The 17,868-nt window shown below is 45.6% G+C and overlaps 1 protein-coding gene across 3 annotated transcripts; it reads right to left on the reverse strand.

Annotated features, from left to right (window-relative positions):
- Positions 1-435: 435 nt before the first annotated feature.
- Positions 436-5,213, reverse strand: LOC124032423 (uncharacterized methyltransferase YdaC-like). 3 transcript variants are annotated; one of them, XM_046344813.1, is made up of 4 exons: positions 4,897-5,213; positions 1,879-2,136; positions 1,101-1,281; positions 436-921 (listed from the first exon to the last, which is right to left on the reverse strand). In XM_046344813.1, the coding sequence occupies exons 2-4, from the start codon at positions 2,134-2,136 to the stop codon at positions 725-727; spliced, it is 636 nt and encodes a 211-aa protein (XP_046200769.1). In that variant the 5' UTR covers positions 4,897-5,213; the 3' UTR covers positions 436-724. The 3 variants fall into 3 exon arrangements, with proteins under 3 accessions (XP_046200769.1, XP_046200770.1, XP_046200771.1); XM_046344814.1 differs by lacking the exon at positions 4,897-5,213 and adding an exon at positions 2,228-2,283; XM_046344815.1 differs by lacking the exon at positions 4,897-5,213 and adding an exon at positions 2,213-2,263.
- Between the last annotated feature and the right edge of the window lie 12,655 nt (positions 5,214-17,868).

Consider the following 17,868-nt stretch of genomic DNA (forward strand, 5'->3'; position numbering starts at 1 on the left):
CCTCTCTCTGCCCCCCCTCTCTCTCTGCCCCCCCCCCACACTCTCTGCCCCCCCCCATCTGTAGATTCTCCACGTTTAAGGACATTCCTCCGCCCAGCCAAGAGAATATTTGTTGCTTTACGAGACTCAGCGTTGTTCGGGTTAACAGTAAAGGAACAAAACATACAGGTTATGTAGGAAGTTTACATACACTTAGGTTGGGGTCATTAAAACTAGTTTTTCAACCACTCAAATGTCTTGTTAACAAACTATAGTTTTGGCAAGTCGGTTAGGACATCTACAGTGGGGCTAAAAAGTATTTAGTCAGCCACCAATTGTGCAAGTTATTCCACTTAGAAAGATGAGAGAGGCCTGTAATTTTCATCATAGGTGCACTTCAACTATGACAGACAAAATGAGAAGAAAAAAAATCCAGAAAATCACATTGTAGGATTTTTTATGAATTTATTTGCACATTATGGTGGACAATAACTAAAATAACACACCCCTGCCCTACTGAGCCAGTCTGGAGAGAGAGACTCAACATTTTTTATTTTACTCAAAACACATTATCTTCACATATTTTAGATGTTTTTCGCAACTCAGTAATCAGCTTGGCATATTGCCACGCTGCCCTAACAGGCAGAGGCCAACGAGCTTGTGATTTGAAACAATACACAGCTATTTATTTAAAAAAGTAAGTGATCCTCGATTCCTGAATGACAAATGATGGCGTGTGTGTTCATCACTTATCAGCAGTAGCGTAAATGGCCTGGTAGGTGATGTGTCTGTGTTGATGATCCTCCATTGTGACCTGGTTAAACCCAGAGGCTCTCAGAGCTGCCATGTAGGCCTCGGGTTGCCAGTTCCGTCCAGGGAACTCCCTCCTGGACGCAAAGCTGACCACTCTGCTCAGTCTCAGAGTGGTCACCATCACACCTCCTATAGTAGAATGATACAGTACAGACATTGAGTGGTCACCATCACACCAACCCCCCCACACCAACAGTTCCCACACCAACCCTCCACAACAACATTTCCCACAGCAACATTTCCCACAGCAACAATTCCCACACCAACCCACCCCACCACACCAACCCACCCCACCCCTCACCCCTCACCTGGTTTCATGACTCTGTATATCTCTGCAGCTCCCTTCCTCAGGTCTGGCCAGTAGTAGTAACAATTACAGTGGAACACCTTGTCCACCATATTGTCTGCTAGAGGCATGGCTGCCACATCACACTGATACAGAGACACCCTCCCATTGGACACCAACTCCTTCAGAAGATCACCTGCCATCTAGATGGGTGAGGGGAGGGGGAGAAGAGAGGAGGGGGGAGAGAAGGGAGAAGAGAGGAGGAGGGAGAGGGGAGAAGAGAGGAGGAGGGAGAGGGGAGAAGGGAGAGTAGGAGAAGGGAGAGTAGGGGAGGGGGAGAAGGGAGAGTAGGAGAAGGGAGAAGAGAGAGGGGGAGGGGGGAGAAGGGAGAGAGGGGAGAGGGGGAGGGGGAGAAGGGAGAAGGGAGAGGAGAGGGGAGGGAGGAGGAGAAGGGAGAGGGAGAAGGGAAAGGAGAGGGAGAAGGAGAGGAGAGGAGAAGAGAGGAGGAGGGAGAAGAGAGGAGGAGGGAGAAGAGAGGAGGAGGGAGAAGAGAGGAGGAGGGAGGAGAGAGGAGGAGGGAGGAGAGAGGAGGAGGGGGAGAGAGGAGGAGGGGGGAGAGAGGAGGAGGGGGGAGAGAGGAGGAGGGGGAAGGGAAAGGGAGGAGGAGAAGGGAGAGGAGAGGGAGAGAGGAGGAGGGGGGAGAAGGGAGAGGAGAGGGAGAGAGGATGTGAGAAAAGCAGTGTTGTAGTTGAGTCACTAAATTACCACCCCTCTACTCACTCATTTACTCTCTCTCTCACCTTGTGCATGTATTGTGAGTAGTCCACTCCTATGAGTCTCCCAGTAGGTTCTGTCAGCAGTGTGGCTGCAGCCTTCAGGCCCAGCCCTGGCCCGTGGCCCAGCTCTAACACTGTATCTCCAGGCTGGATCCCAGACAGAGACACCGCACTCTCCTCTAACATCTTGTTGTGATTCTTCAGGAACTTAGTGATCAGCCAACCATACACTGACCGGGTGGGATGACCCAACTGCTGCCCCAGCTTCTCTAATAAGATCATCTAGAGGAGAGAGTGGGAGAGAGAATTTCACTCAGTTACAGTTCATATGAGGAAATCAGACCATTTAAATAAATACATTAGGAGGGCAGGCCTTGGAGAGCAGGGCAGGGAGAGCAGGGCAGGGAGGGCAGGCCTTGGAGAGCAGGGCAGGGAGGGCAGGCCTGGGAGAGCAGGGCAGGCCTTGGAGAGCAGGGCAGGGAGGGCAGGCCTTGGAGAGCAGGGCAGGGAGGGCAGGCCTTGGAGAGCAGGGCAGGGAGGGCAGGCCTTGGAGAGCAGGGCAGGGAGGGCAGGCCAGGCCTTGGAGGGCAGGCCTTGGAGAGCAGGGCAGGCCTGGGAGAGCAGGGCAGGGAGGGAACTCGGGAAAATACGAGGTCAAATCATGACGTCAGTAATCTTCAGGTCAGGAAGTCAGAGCTCTAGAAAGAGGGCGGAGTTGCTGGATCTTTCATATACTGTAGTTTCCCCCTCAGATGCCAGTTGTTTTGAACGTGGGAAATTACCAGCGAGTCAGGGTTGCCATGTCCACAATTTTCCCGTAAATTAAGCTACTTTGAAAAACAATTTTGCAGGTGAAAATGCATTAGTCACAGGTTGAAATTGCACTGTGGCCACCATAGCATTTAAAAATATATATATATTTCACTTGAGCTGCTGCTGGCTATCAGGCAGCCTGTGTGTGGGTGGTTTCGAGAACTGGTTTCGAGAATTCGAGAACTGCAGCAGAAGTGGAGTTTACCAGTTGTAGGTAGGGCTAATTAGATGGTCATAATGGAGACGCCTGTTTACCATGACCGACTTTAGGCACACTACAGAGCTTTACATAAGTTTCACGTCAAGTGATACTAAACCTTATCAAGCCAATGGTTTTACACCTGCTCAAATCTTGCTCGTCAAGCGAGGCGCGAGTGGAAATAGAAGTTATCAAAGTCCCTCAACATGGGGCACAGTGAGGTGTCCTTCACTCTTGATTCCTGTTTGCCGAGCACTGATGTCCTGCAGTAAGTTAGAGGGATGGGGAAACTCCCGTCCCCAGGGGTCTGATTGGTGTCTAAATTCCCTCCATCCCTGGCAAACACAGCTGATTAAACATAATGCATTCTAAACTGAAGATCAGGATTAGCTGATTATTGGAGTCAGGTGTGTTTAGTTGGGGCAAAACCTACGAGGACTGGAGCTAATCAGGGTGACAGCTGAAGCATATTCATTACTTTTCTAGTCCGATGAAAATGGAATGATTCTTAACACTTGTCAGTCTCAACTTCGGCATTCAAGTTTTAAAATTCTCGCCCAAGTTTTCAGCTACAAGAATAAACTGGCTGAGTGACATGGACAGGTGACACTGGCAAAGTTAATACTTAGCAGCTAGCTCACGTCAGTACTAATTTAGAATTGTTTGACGAACTTGGCTAGCTAATGTCAGATATGTTCGACTAGTTGAAGTCATTGCACTTGGGATTATTGGAAGTAGTTAGCCAGGCGATTGTTTTTATACACGCTACGTTTGTTATCTGGTGATATAAACTCATTTCAGCAAAAAACTGAAAAAAAATCAAGCCAATTTTTGTACGAACCTAAAGCTAACATTAGTTAAGATGGACAATAGAACGAGTCCAAATTCACCCAAGGTTGGCTAAACTGGAACCGCGAGCACAAATGAATGGAATCAAACGTTCACTGTTCTGATTGGAGTCACGCGTACACGCTGACCACACCGCTCGCGTGGAGAACGTAAATGTGTATTGGACGTTCTTGGCAAATTGGGGTTCTCTCCCCCCCACGCTCGCGCTGTTTTTGAGTTCTACCATTGCGATCAGATTGTACCAAATTAAGTCTATTAAAGGTTGGAATACTTGGACAGCATTCCATTTACACAGATGGTCACAAACAAACGTAATTAGAACACACAAAAGGGCCTTTATTCTTGGAGTTTTATTTTATTAAAACATATCAGGCTCTATTAATTTAGGTTTTTAACTGGGATCTCCGTACCTATGGACATAGAATTGCGTAGTCCTGCATGTTGGCAGGTCTGCATCTCATTGGTTATGCCCACGTGGGTGACTTTTGCCTAATACCTGCAGCAAACGCCTCCACCCCGTCCTCTGTCTGGGCAGAGTACTTTAGGATTTTAGTTACTGCGGTGTAACAAGGGCCTTGCCGTGCGGCCCTACCAACCCTTCTATTTATTCGTAATGGCCCTTCGTGTGAGTTGGGTTTGTTCCTTCGTTCACGTTGTCACTCCCTTATTTTGGATAGATATTCTCCTATTTAAATATTCTGAGTGTTATCAATTCCTCCTATAATTCCTTACCTTCAAGTTTATTTTACCTCTGTATATATCAAAGCCTAATAACTTCTATTGGTTATTACGCTCGTCAGCTAGTAGTCACTTGGAAACTAGTATTGGTATATGTTTTGACTTCCTTAAAAATATATTATTGTCCACACAATGAAATATTCTTTAGTGCAATCACGTTAACCTATAACCAGGGTCACTTTCTGTTCAGTGAGAGTGTCAAAGCCGTTTGCTCTCCAGATCGTTAATCTGGCCTAGTTGTCAAAGTTTCAAGCTTTTATTAAGTCACTCTGTTTTTTGTCTTATACACATCATTACAATTCAATGGTTATACAGTTTCTCAATACAACAATAATGCTCAATCAATCCTTAATGCTTTAAGCTATGCCAGATAATATTGCAAAACTTTAAATGCGTTAACACTTCTAACAATATTGACTAAATAGCAAAAATAGTTTGATTACCTTAAATGCTCAGCCCCTTGGTCACTTTCCCGTAATCGGTATTCTCACAGCTATGACGCTAGATTCCGAATTCCAATATTTTTATACACTTCCAACTCTGTGTATGGACTCAATATATTGTAACTGGTACTTGGCTATTTTTCCTTTAATTGCTAATCACCTCTGGTTCCTGGTGTCTGAAATGCGAACGCCCGCTTTGCCTGTGTGATCAAGAGGTGTTTTAGACCTCTGTTTTTCGGAGACTCAGTCGGGTTCACAAAATTCAACCAGTTTCTTCAGATAGTGACCCAATAAGTACTTAACCAAAATGATCCAGTTCTCAAAATATTGTTCTAGTCTTACAAAAGCGTATAGTGCAATAGTAAATTGACCTATGATGATCCTCCATATGAAGTCTGTCTCGTATGTTAGTGAGGATCATACTGCCTTATGATCTCTGTTCTCTTTATATACCTTTTTAAAGGGGAAGTTCCCACTGGTGCTGTAGACCAACGTAACCTTAGGCCTGTGTGTTAAACGGAAGCTTCCTATTATTACCATTTAAGGTCATGCACTACTGACTGAGGATTGGTTGGCTGATTCCACCCAATCATACCAGCTGGTTGTTTCTACCACTGGAGGTGACGTAGGGGGTATGTCAAGTGTCAGCTGGGAGAAGTCTATGCTGGGTATCTCCTCTGCTTCCCCCTGTTGTCCAGTTTCTGCAGGTGTGGTCCGTGGTTCCAGGAGGTCTCCCTGCTGTCCAGTTTCTGCAGGTGTGGTCCGTGGTTCCAGGAGGTCCCCCTGTTGTCCAGTTTCTGCAGGTGTGGTCCATGGTTCCAGGAGGTCCCCCTGTTGTCCAGTTTCTTCAGGTGTGGTCCATGGTTCCAGGACGTCCCATGAATGCCCTGTGTTGTTGTCCCCATTGCTTCATGGAGTGGGCAGATTATTTTCATCTCGTCACAACACCTTATTATGAAAGAGTTGCCAATCGCCATATAAAGTCCAAAGAAAAAGCCTGGAAGGAGGAGAGATGACTCGAAACAATTCGGTTGACCGTTTTATGTGTGGATTAATTGTGGGAGTGGAGGACCTTGTGCATTTCAGGTAAAATAACAACTCAACATTTATATCCCAGCTCAAATTAGCTAGCAACAGCAAGCTAAATTGCCATAAATGTTTAATGCTTTTCGACATGTCCCCAAATGAATATAATTGGTTCTGAGTTTTTATATTTCAACCTGCGTGTCGTGATCGCCCTTGGTGTGGGGACACGGTGTTACAATTCCATTTAGCCTAAAATGACACCAAAAAAATGTATCACTTTTTATTTTACCACTACAATCTGTTCTTAGGACGAAACTAAAAAAATAACTTGTGTAAACATCCTGTCTGCATAACGAGTAAGTAGAAAAAAAAGAAAAGTAGGTAACTTCTGACTATTTCTGGTCTAGCGTTTGACGATAACGGAATACCCTGCGCAGCCTTACATAATTAGAAAGAGGAGATTAAAATGGTGTCCAAATTTAAAATCAATATACAAGAAATAGACACTTCTATTTCCCCCAATAGGAAACAATGGGATCACCTCAGTCATGTGTGGTTTACATTTTAACTATAAACAATGTCTCGTTGACAACAATAGAAAGGCCGTAGAACAATGGGAATAGAACGTTCAGAAGGAGAGTTTTTATATTTATTTATTTAATATTTATTCCACCTTTATTTAACCAGGTAGGCCAGATGAGAATAAGTTCTCATTTACAACTACGACCTGGCCAAGGAAAAGCATAGCAGTGTGACACATACAACAACACAGAGTTACACATGGAGTTAAACAAACATAGTCAATAAGACAATAGAAACACGAAAAGAAAGTCTATATGCAGTGTGTGCAAATGGCGTGAGGAGGTAAGGCAAAAAATGAACACACAAAAAAAATATATATAGGCCATAGTAGCGAGGTAGTTACAATTGGTACCACGTTGCTCAATAGAACTAATAGGAGCTGGCAGGTTGAAAATTGCCCTAAAATAAAGACTGTTTTTTTTAGTGATAACTCAAACTACGGCAAGCATCAGGGACAAGTGGTAATATTATTATTAATATTATTATTATTATTATTATTTATTTTTTTCACCAGTATTTAACCAGGTTGTCAAGTTGAGGACAAGTTCTCATTTACAATTGTGACCTGGTCAAGATAAAGCATAGCAGTGCAACACATACAACAACACAGAGTTACACATGGAGTACAACAAAACATAGTCAATAATACAGTATAAACAAGTCTATATACGATGTGAGCAAATGAGGTGAGATAAGGGAGGTAAAGCCAAAAAAAGGCCATGGTGGCAAAGTAAATACAATATAGCAAGTAAAACACTGGAATGGTAGATTTGCAGTGGAATAATGTGCAAAGTAGAAATAAAAATAATGGGGTGCAAAGGAGCAAAATAAATACAGTAGGGAAAGAGGTAGTTGTTTGGGCTAAATTATAGGTGGGCTATGTACAGGTGCAGTAATCTGTGAGCTGCTCTGACAGTTTGTGCTTAAAGCTAGTGAGGAGATAAGTGTTTCCAGTTTCAGAGATTTTTGTAGTTCGTTCCAGTCATTGGCAGCAGAGAACTGGGAGGAGAGGCGGCCAAAGAAAGAATTGGTTTGGAGGGTGACTAGAGAGATATACCTGCTGGAGCGCGTGCTACAGGTGGGTGCTGCTATGGTGACCAGCGAGCGAAGATAAGGGGGGACTTTACCTAGCAGGGTCTTGTAGATGACATGGAGCCAGTGGGTTTGGTGACGAGTATGAAGCGAGGGCCAGCCAACGAGAGCGTACAGGTCGCAATGGTGGGTAGTATATGGGGCTTTGGTGACTAAACGGATTGCGCTGTGATAGACTGCATGCAATTTGTTGAGTAGGGTATTGGAGGATATTTTGTAAATGACATCGCCGAAGTCGAGGATCGGTAGGATGGTCAGTTTTACAAGGGTATGTTTGGCAGCATGAGTGAAGGAAGCTTTGTTGTGAAATAGGAAGCCAATTCTAGATTTAACTTTGGATTTGAGATGTTTGATATGGGTCTGGAAGGAGAGTTTACAGTCTAACCAGACACCTAAGTATTTGTAGTTGTCCACGTATTCTAAGTCAGAGCAGTCCAGAGTAGTGATGTTGGACAGGCGGGCAGGTGCAGGTAGCGATCGGATGAAGAGCATGCATTTAGTTTTGCTTGTATTTAAGAGCAATTGGAGGCCACGAAGGAGTGTTGTATGGCATTGAAGCTTGCCTGGAAGGTTGTTAACACAGTGTCCAAAGAAGGGCCAGAAGTATACAGAATGGTATCGTCTGCGTAGAGGTGGATCAGAGACTCACCAGCAGCAAGAGCGATATCATTGATGTATACAGAGAATAGAGTCGTCCATGAATTGAACCCTGTGGCACCCCCATAGAGAATGCCAGAGGTCCGGACAGCAGACCCTCCGATTTGACACATTGAACTCTATAAGATAAGTAGTAGGCTGTCGAGTCTGCCGATGAGGATGTGGTGATTGACAGAGTCGAAAGCCTTCTTATCGATGGCGGTTAAGATATCGTTTAGGACCTTGAGCGTGGCTGAGGTGCACCCATGACCAGCTCTGAAACCAGATTGCATAGCAGAGAAGGTATGGTGAGATTCGAAATGGTCAGTAATCTGTTTGTTGACTTGGCTTTCGAAGACCTTAGAAAGGCAGGGTAGGATAAATATAGGTCTGTAGCAGTTTGGGTCAAGAGTGTCCCCCCCCTTTGAAGAGGGGGATGACCGCAGCTGCTTTCCAATCTTTGGGAATCTCAGACGACACAAAAGAGAGGTTGAACAGGCTAGTAATAGGGTTGGCAACAATTTCGGCAGATACTTTTAGAAAGAAAGGCTCCAGATTGTCTAGCCCGGCTGAGTTGTAGGGGTCCAGATTTTGCAGCTCTTTCAGAACACCAGCTGAACGGATTTGGGAGAAGGAGAAATGGGGAAGGCTTGGGCGAGTTGCTGTGGGGGGTGCAGTGCTGTTGACCGGGGTAGGAGTAGCCAGGTGGAAAGCATGGCCAGCCGTAGAAAAATGCTAATTGAAATTCTCAATTATAGTGAATTTATGCTAAATGGCATTTATTATTATTATTATTATTATTATTATCAGTGGTGACAGTGTTTCCTATATTCAGTGTAGTGGGCAGCTGGGAGGATGTGTTCTTATTCTCCATGGACTTTAAAGTATCCCAGAACTTTTTTGAGTTTGCGTTGCAGGAAGCAAATTTCTGTTTGAAAAAGCTAGCCTTAGCTTTCCTAACTGCCTGTGTATAATGGTTTCTAGCTTCCCTGAACAGCTGCATATCACGGGGGCTGTTCGATGCTAATGCAGAACGCCATAGGATGTTTTTGTGTTGGTGAAGGGCAGTCAGGTCTGGGGAGAACCAAGGGCTATACCTGTTCCTGGTTCTAAATTTTGACAGTGTTTGACATTGATGAGTGGAGGTCGTTTGACCGCTGACCCATTACAGAAGCAGACAATGAGGCAGTGATCGCTGAGATCTTGGTTGAAGACAGCAGAGGTGTATTTAGAGGGCAAGTTGGTTAGGATGATATCTATGAGGGTGTCCAGAGCACAGCTGGGGGCAGAGGGTGGTCTATAGCAGGCGGCAACAGTGAGACACTTTTTTTTAGAGAGGTGGATTTTTAAAAGTAGAAGTTCAAAATTGTTTGGGTACAGACCTGGATAGTAGGACAGAACTCTGCAGGCTTTCTTTGCAGTAGATTGCAACTCCGCCCCCTTTGGCAGTTCTATCTTGTCTAAGAATGTTGTAGTTTGGGATTAAATTTTCAGAGTTTTTGGTGGTCTTCCTAAGCCAGGATTCAGACACAGCTAGGACATCCGGGTTGGCAGAGTGTGCTAAAGCAGTGAATAGAACAAACTTAGGGAGGAGGCTACTAATGTTAACATGCATAAAACCAAGGCTTTTATGTTTACAGAAGTCATCAAAAGAGAGCGCCTGAGAAATAGGAGTGGAGCTAGGCACTGCAGGGCCTGGATTCACCTCTACATCGCCAGAGGAACAGAGGAGGAGTAGGATAAGGGTACAGCAAAAGGAGGTTTATGGGGGCGATAAAATAGCTTCAAGGTACAATGTACAGACAAAGGTATAATAATAATAATAATAATATGCCATTTAGCAGACGCTTTTATCCAAAGCGACTTACAGTCATGTGTGCATACATTCTACGTATGGGTGGTCCCGGGAATCGAACCCACTACCCTGGCGTTACAAGCGCCATGCTCTACCAACTGAGCTACAGAAGGATGTGGTAGGATGTGACTACAGTGGAGGTAAACCTAGGTATTGAGTGATGATGAGAGAGATATTGTCTCTAGAAACATCATTGAAACCAGGAGATGTCATCGCATGTGTGGGTGGTGGAACTAATAGGTTGGATAGTGAGCAGGACTAGAGGCTCTACAGTGAAATAAGCCAATAAACACTAACCAGAACAGCAATTTTTATTCATTTTTTATTTCACCTTTATTTAACCAGGTAGGCTAGTTGAGAACAAGTTCTCATTTGCAACTGCGACCTGGCCAAGATAAAGCATAGCAGTGTGGACAGACAACACAGAGTTACACATGGAGTAAACCATTAACAAGTCAATAACACAGTAGAAAAAAAGGGTTGTCTATATACATTGTGTGCAAAGGCATGAGGAGGTAGTCAAATAATTACAATTTTGCAGATTAACACTGGAGTGATAAATGATCAGATGGGCATGTACAGGTAGAGATATTGGTGTGCAAAAGAGCAGAAAATTAAATAAATAAAAACAGTATGGGGATGAGGTAGGTAAAAATGGGTGGGCTATTTACCGATAGACTATGTACAGCTGCAGCGATCGGTTAGCTGCTCAGATAGCAGATGTTTGAAGTTGGTGAGGGAGATAAAAGTCTCCAACTTCAGCGATTTTTGCAATTCGTTCCAGTCACAGGCAGCAGAGAACTGGAACGAAAGGCGGCCAAATGAGGTGTTGGCTTTAGGGATGATCAGTGAGATACACCTGCTGGAGCGCGTGCTACGGATGGGTGTTGCCATCGTGACCAGTGAACTGAAATAAGGTGGAGCTTTACCTAGCATGGCCTTGTAGATGACCTTGAGCTAGTGGGTCTGGCGACGAATATGTAGCGAGGGCCAGCTGACTAGAGCATACAGGTCGCAGTGGTGGGTGGTATAAGGTGCTTTAGTGACAAAAAGGATGGCACTGTGATAAACTGCATCCAGTTTGCTGAGTAGAGTGTTGGAAGCAATTTTGTAGATGACATCGCCGAAGTCGAGGATCGGTAGGATAGTCAGTTTAACTAGGGTAAGTTTGGCGGCGTGGGTGAAGGAGGCTTTGTTGCGGAATAGAAAGCCGACTGCAGATTTGATTTTCAATTGGAGATGTTTGATATGAGTCTGGAAGGAGAGTTTACAGTCTAGCCAGACACCTAGGTACTTATAGATGTCCACATATTCAAGGTCGGAACCATCCAGGGTGGTGATGCTGGTCAGGCGTGCGGGTGAAGGCAGTGAAAGGTTGAAAAGCATGCATTTGGGTTTACTAGCGTTTAAGAGCAGTTGGAGGCCACGGAAGGAGTGTTGTATGGCATTGAAGCTCGTTTGGAGGTTAGATAGCACAGTGTCCAAGGACGGGCCGGAAGTATATAGAATGGTGTCGTCTGCGTAGAGGTGGATCAGGGAATCGCCCGCAGCAAGAGCAACATCATTGATATGTACAGAGAAAAGAGTCGGCCCGAGGATTGAACCCTGTGGCACCCCCATAGAGACTGCCAGAGGACCGGACAGCATGCCCTCCGATTTGACACACTGAACTCTGTCTGCAAAGTAGTTGGTGAACCAGGCAAGGCAGTCATCCGAAAAACCGAGGCTACTGAGTCTGCCGATAAGAACATGGTGATTGACAGAGTCGAAAGCCTTGGCAAGGTCGATGAAGACTGCTGCACAGTACTGTCTTTTATCGATGGTGGTCATGATATCGTTTAGTACCTTGAGCGTGGCTGAGGTGCACCCGTGACCGGCTCGGACACCAGATTGCACAGCGGAGAAGGTACGGTGGGATTCGAGGTGGTCAGTGGCCTGTTTGTTGACTTGGCTTTCGAAGACCTTAGATAGGCAGGGCAGGATGGATATAGGTCTGTAGCAGTTTGGGTCCAGGGTGTCTCTCCCTTTGAAGAGGGGGATGACTGCGGCAGCTTTCAATCCTTGGGGATCTCAGACGATATGAAAGAAAGGTTGAACAGGCTGGTAATAGGGGTTGCGACAATGGCGGCTGATAGTTTCAGAAATAGAGGGTCCAGATTGTCAAGCCCAGCTGATTTGTACGGGTCCAGGTTTTGCAGCTCTTTCAGAACATCTGCTATCTGGTTTGGGTAAAGGAGAACATGGAGAGGCTTGGGCGAGTAGCTGCGGGGGGGGGGCTGTTGGCAGAGGTTGGAGTGGCCAGGCGGAAAGCATGGCCATCCGTTGAGAAATGTTTGTTGAAGTTTTCGATAATCATGGATTTATCGGTGGTGACCGTGTTACCTAGCCTCAGTGCAGTGGGCAGCTGGGAGGAGGTGCTCTTGTTCTCCATGGACTTCACAGTGTCCCAGAACATTTTGGAGTTGGAGCTACAGGATGCAAATTTCTGCCTGAAGAAGCTGGCCTTAGCTTTCCTGACTGACTGCGTGTATTGGTTCCTGACCTCCCTGAACAGTTGCATATCGCGTGGACTATTCGATGCTATTGCAGTCCGCCACAGGATGTTTTTGTGCTGGTCGAGGGCAGTCAGGTCTGGAGCGAACCAAGGGCTGTATCTGTTCTTAGTTCTGCATTTTTTGAACGGAGCATGTTTATTTAAAATGGTGAGAAAGTTACTTTTAAAGAATGACCAGGCATCCTCAACTGATGGGATGAGGTCAATGTCCTTCCCGGATACCCGGGCCAGGTCGATTATAAAGGCCTGCTCACAGAAATGTTTTAGGGAGCGTTTGACAGTGATGAGGGGTGGTCGTTTGACTGCGGCTCCGTAGCGGATACAGGCAATGAGGCAGTGATCGCTGAGATCCTGGTTGAAGACAGCGGAGGTGTATTTGGAGGGCTAGTTGGTCAGGATGACGTCTATGAGGGTGCCCTTGTTTACAGATTTAGGGTTGTACCTGGTGGGTTCCTTGATGATTTGTGTGATTTGTGGTGTTAAGCATATCCCAGTTTAGGTCACCTAACAGAACAAACTCTGAATCTAGATGGAGGGCGATCAATTCACAAATGGTGTCCAGGGCACAGCTGGGAGCTGAGGGGGGTCGGTAGCAGTCGGCAACAGTGAGAGACTTATTTCTGGAGAGAGTAATTTTCAAAATGAGTAGTTCGAACTGTTTTGGTATGGACCTGGAAAGTATGACATTACTTTGCAGGCTATCTCTGCAGTAGACTGCAACTCCTCTCCCTTTGGCAGTTCTATCTTGACGGAAAATGTCATAGTTGGGTATGGAAATCTCAGAATTTTTGGTGGCCTTCCTGAGCCAGGATTCAGACACGGCAAGGACATCAGGGTTAGCAGAGTGTGCTAAAGCAGTGAGTAAAACAAACTTAGGGAGGAGGCTTCTGATGTTGACATGCATGAAATCAAGGCTTTTTCGATCACAGAAGTCAACAAATGAGGGTGCCTGGGGACATGCAGGGCCTGGGTTTACCTCCACATCACCCGCGGAAGAGAGGAGGAGTAGAATGAGGGTGCGGCTTAAGGCTATCAAAACTGGTCGCCTAGAGCGTTGGGGACAGAGAATAAAAGGAGCAGATTTCTGGGCATGGCATAATGCGCAGACAGGGGTATGGTGGGGTGCGGGTACAGCGGAGGTAAGCTCAGGCACTGGGTGATGATGAGAGAGGTTGTATCTCTGGACATGCTGGTTGTAATGGGTGAGGTCACCGCATGTGTGGGAGGTGGGAAAAAGGAGGTATCAGGGGTATGAAGAGTGGAACTAGGGGCTCCATTGTAAACTAAAACAATGATAACTAACCTGAACAACAGTATACAAGGCATATTGACATTTGAGAGAGACATACAGCGAGGCATACAGTGATCACAGGTGTTGAATTGGGAGAGCTAGCGAAAACAGTAGCTAAAACAGTAGGTGAGACAACAACAGCTAATCAGCTAGCACAACAACAGCAGGTAAAACTGCGTTGACTAGGCAGGGAGGGTCGGATTAACTACACACAGAGCCTGAGTGTGGCTGGGGCCGACAGATAAAACATAAACAAGCAGAATGGAGTACCGTGATTAATGGACAGTCCAGCATGCATCAGCTATGTAGCCAAGTGATCAGTGTCCAGAGGGCAGCGGTGGATGGGGCAGGGAAGCTAGACTGGCGAGTATTATCCAGGTTAAAAAAACTGGCTGGCTGTGCAGAAGGTAAAAGGTAAAAGTCAAATCAAATGTATTTATAAAGCCCTTCGTACATCAGCTGATATCTCAAAGTGCTGTACAGAAACCCAGCCTAAAACCCCAAACAGCAAGCAATGCAGGTGTAGAAGCACGGTGGCTAGGAAAAACTCCCTAGAAAGGTCAAAACCTAGGAAGAAACCTAGAGAGGAACCAGGCTATGTGGGGTGGCCAGTCCTCTTCTGGCTGTGCCGGGTGGAGATTATAACAGAACATGGCCAAGATGTTCAAATGTTCATAAATGACCAGCATGGTCGAATAATAATAAGGCAGAACAGTTGAAACTGGAGCAGCAGCACAGTCAGGTGGACTGGGGACAGCAAGGAGTCATCATGTCAGGTCGTCCTGGGGCACGGTCCTAGGGCTCAGGTCCTCCGAGAGAGAGAAAGAAAGAGAGAATTAGAGAGAGCATATGTGGGGTGGCCAGTCCTCTTCTGGCTGTGCCGGGTGGAGATTATAACAGAACATGGCCAAGATGTTGAAATGTTCATAATTGACCAGCATGGTCGAATAATAGTAAGGCAGAACAGTTGAAACTGGAGCAGCAGCATGGCCAGGTGGACTGGGGACAGCAAGGAGTCATCATGTCAGGTAGTCCTGGGGCATGGTCCTCGGGCTCAGGTCCTCCGAGAGAGAGAAAGAAAGAAGGAGAGAATTAGAGAATGCACACTGAGATTCACACAGGACACCGAATAGGACAGGAGAAGTACTCCAGATATAACAAAACTGACCCAAGCCCCCCGACACAAACTACTGCAGCATAAATACTGGAGGCTGAGACAGGAGGGGTCAGGAGACATTGTGGCCCCATCCGAGGACACCCCCGGCCGGACAGGGACAAAAGCCACTAGAAGTGGATAACAATGACTAAATAGCTTGTAGCTAGTTAGCTGGTTAGCTTCTGGAGGTTCTTGAGTGTGTTCTAAAAATAAAAAATAATAGCGATTCCGTATCACATTGGGTGAGGCAGGTTACCAGAAGGTATAAACGAATTAAAAATAGAAAAGAGACATGTAAATATGGGTCCAGTGAGTGGTTGGGATGCGGCGATTCAGACAGTTAGCAGGCCTGTGCTAACAAGCTAACAGTTAGTAGGCCGGGCTAAACAAGGTAGCAGTTAGCGGACCGGGGCTAAACAAGCTAGCAGTTAGCATGTCGAATTAGCAAGCAAGGAGATAGAAAGGGCTAGAAAGTTAGCCTTTAGGGGACGTCACGATGGGGTGAGTCTTTTTATGCCTCTTCATGTGGTGACATCGATAGACCGGTCGTGGGTCCAGATATTGTAGCCCTGGAGTATGCTTCAGTGGTAGCACAGGAGCTCTGGCCGGGCTAGCTTCAAGCTAAGTGGGTGGAAACGCTAGCCAGGAGTAATCATCCGGGGTTGCGGTTAGCTAGTTAGCTAGTTGTGAAGATCCAGCTGAAAACGTTCCGTTTGCGGTGGGAATCCAGTGGGAATCCGTTATGCTCTGGTTAGATTCGCGTTGTTCAAACTGGCGAGAGCTTCCCGAGCTAAAGGTTAGCTGATGACTGGTTAGCTGAAGACCGCTAGCAATGATTTGCTGACTGATAGCTGGTAGTTAGCTGGCTAGCTTCAGTTGAGGGGTTCCGGATCCGAAGAAAATATAAATACGCGCTACATTGGGTGAGGCGGGTTGCAGTAGAGTATTTGGAAGTTGAGGTTTAGCAAAATGTTTTAAAAGATATGCGAAGAAAAATATGTAAAAAAAACTATATATACAAGGGACACGACACGACAAGACGTCTGACTGCTACGCCATCTTGGATTAAGGTGCGTTTGGAATAGAGAGTAAAAGGAGGTTTCTGGGGGCGATAAAATAGCTTCAAGGTATAATGTACAGACAAAGGTATGGTAGGATGTGAATACAGTGGAGGTACAACTAGGTATTGCGTGATGATGAGAGAGATATTGTCTCTAGAAACATAATTGAAACCAGGTGATATCATGGCATGTGTGGGTGGTGGAACTGAAAGGTTGGATAAGGTATAATGAGCAGGACTAGAGGCTCTACAGTGAAATAAGCCAATAAACACTAACCAGAACAGCAATGGACAAGGCATATTGACATGAAGGAGAGGCATGCTTAGTCGAGTGATCAAAAGCACTATTCAAAATTTCACGTTCATCCTGCTTCAGTAGCTAGTTAATCTTTTTAGCTTCGTGTAAATCGCAGGGTCAGTTATAAATTCTCTCTCTCTCTCTCTCTCTCTCTCTCTCTCTCTCTCTCTCTCTCTCTCTCTCTCTCTCTGTTGTATTTTGCAGTGTTGAGTGTTTCAGAACACACTGGTACAGTTATGTAAAACAGTTCTAATGTCTCTTTTTCTCTTATAGGGTTGCAAAATCCCAGTACATTTCCCCAAATTCCCAGCTTTTCCAGAAATCCAGGATTCCCTGCGTATTCCATTCTGATTCAGGGAATCTTCCAACCGGAATTTTGGAATCTTGCAAGTGCAAGTGCATCTGTCCTCTCTCACCGTGATGGCAATGCATTCACTGTTTATTTATATCCACTAGAGGGCAGCAGTGTAATGTTCATTCCATTGTTATCCACTAGAGGGAAGCAGTGTAATGTTTATTCCATTTATATCCACTAGAGGGCAGCAGTGTAATGTATTTTAAGTGTTTGTAAAATTCCCTATGGGGAAAAAATGAACGGTTGAAAAACAATTAGAACCATTTCCCAGTATGACCACCAGGTTTTATGGGTATTATGACAACTCCACTGTGGGGCTCTATAGAGGCCCAGCCACATGTGTCCATGCTGATGAATAAAACTGTTACAGGCCAAAATGGGAGAAAACTCCAACATGGTAAAATAATGCTTTTTATTCAGTCCGTGTAAATAAATTTGACCATCATGCTTGTCGGTTTATAGGTTAATTTGCCTAATTTAGTGGAATAAAATTGACCTGTGTGTATTTTGGTTAGTCATCATGTATCATATTTATCCAACAGACATATCACGCGTGCATAGCATACAGAGCCTATTTAGAGAGGGATTTTTCCTACTGCTCCTCAGCTGGTTGCTGTAAAACACGAGCTTTTAGAAGACCATTCGTCTCAATCGGTAATTGACTGGTGAATGGGAGACAGAGCTTCAAGGTGAATGGGAGACAGAGCTTCAAGGTGAATGGGAGACAGAGCTTCAAGGTGAATGGGAGACAGAGCTTCAAGGTGAATGGGAGACAGAGCTTCAAGGTGAATGGCAGACAGAGATTCAAGGTGAATGGGAGACAGAGCTTCAAGGTGAATGGCAGACAGAGCTTCAAGGTGAATGGCAGACAGAGCTTCAAGGTGAATGGCAGACAGAGATTCAAGGTGAATGGGAGACAGAGATTCAAGGTGAATGGGAGACAGAGCTTCAAGGTGAATGGCAGACAGAGCTTCAAGGTGAATGGGAGACAGAGATTCAAGGTGAATGGGAGACGGCGCTATTGGCCTATAGTGGCCTATAGTGGCCTATAGTGGCCTATAGTGGCC

The sequence above is a fragment of the Oncorhynchus gorbuscha genome, linkage group LG03 (genome assembly GCF_021184085.1).
Source record: "Oncorhynchus gorbuscha isolate QuinsamMale2020 ecotype Even-year linkage group LG03, OgorEven_v1.0, whole genome shotgun sequence".
NCBI lineage: Eukaryota > Metazoa > Chordata > Actinopteri > Salmoniformes > Salmonidae > Oncorhynchus > Oncorhynchus gorbuscha.

Excerpts from the sequence above, each read along its gene's own strand:
- LOC124032423 (XM_046344813.1), bottom strand. The coding sequence starts at position 2,136 with ATGATCTTATTAGAGAAGCTGGGGCAGCAGTTGGGTCATCCCACCCGG. Across the intron at positions 1,282-1,878 it reads ACTCACAATACATGCACAAG|ATGGCAGGTGATCTTCTGAA; the intron begins GTGAGAGAGAGA and ends TCACCCATCTAG. Across the intron at positions 922-1,100 it reads ATACAGAGTCATGAAACCAG|GAGGTGTGATGGTGACCACT; the intron begins GTGAGGGGTGAG and ends ATTCTACTATAG.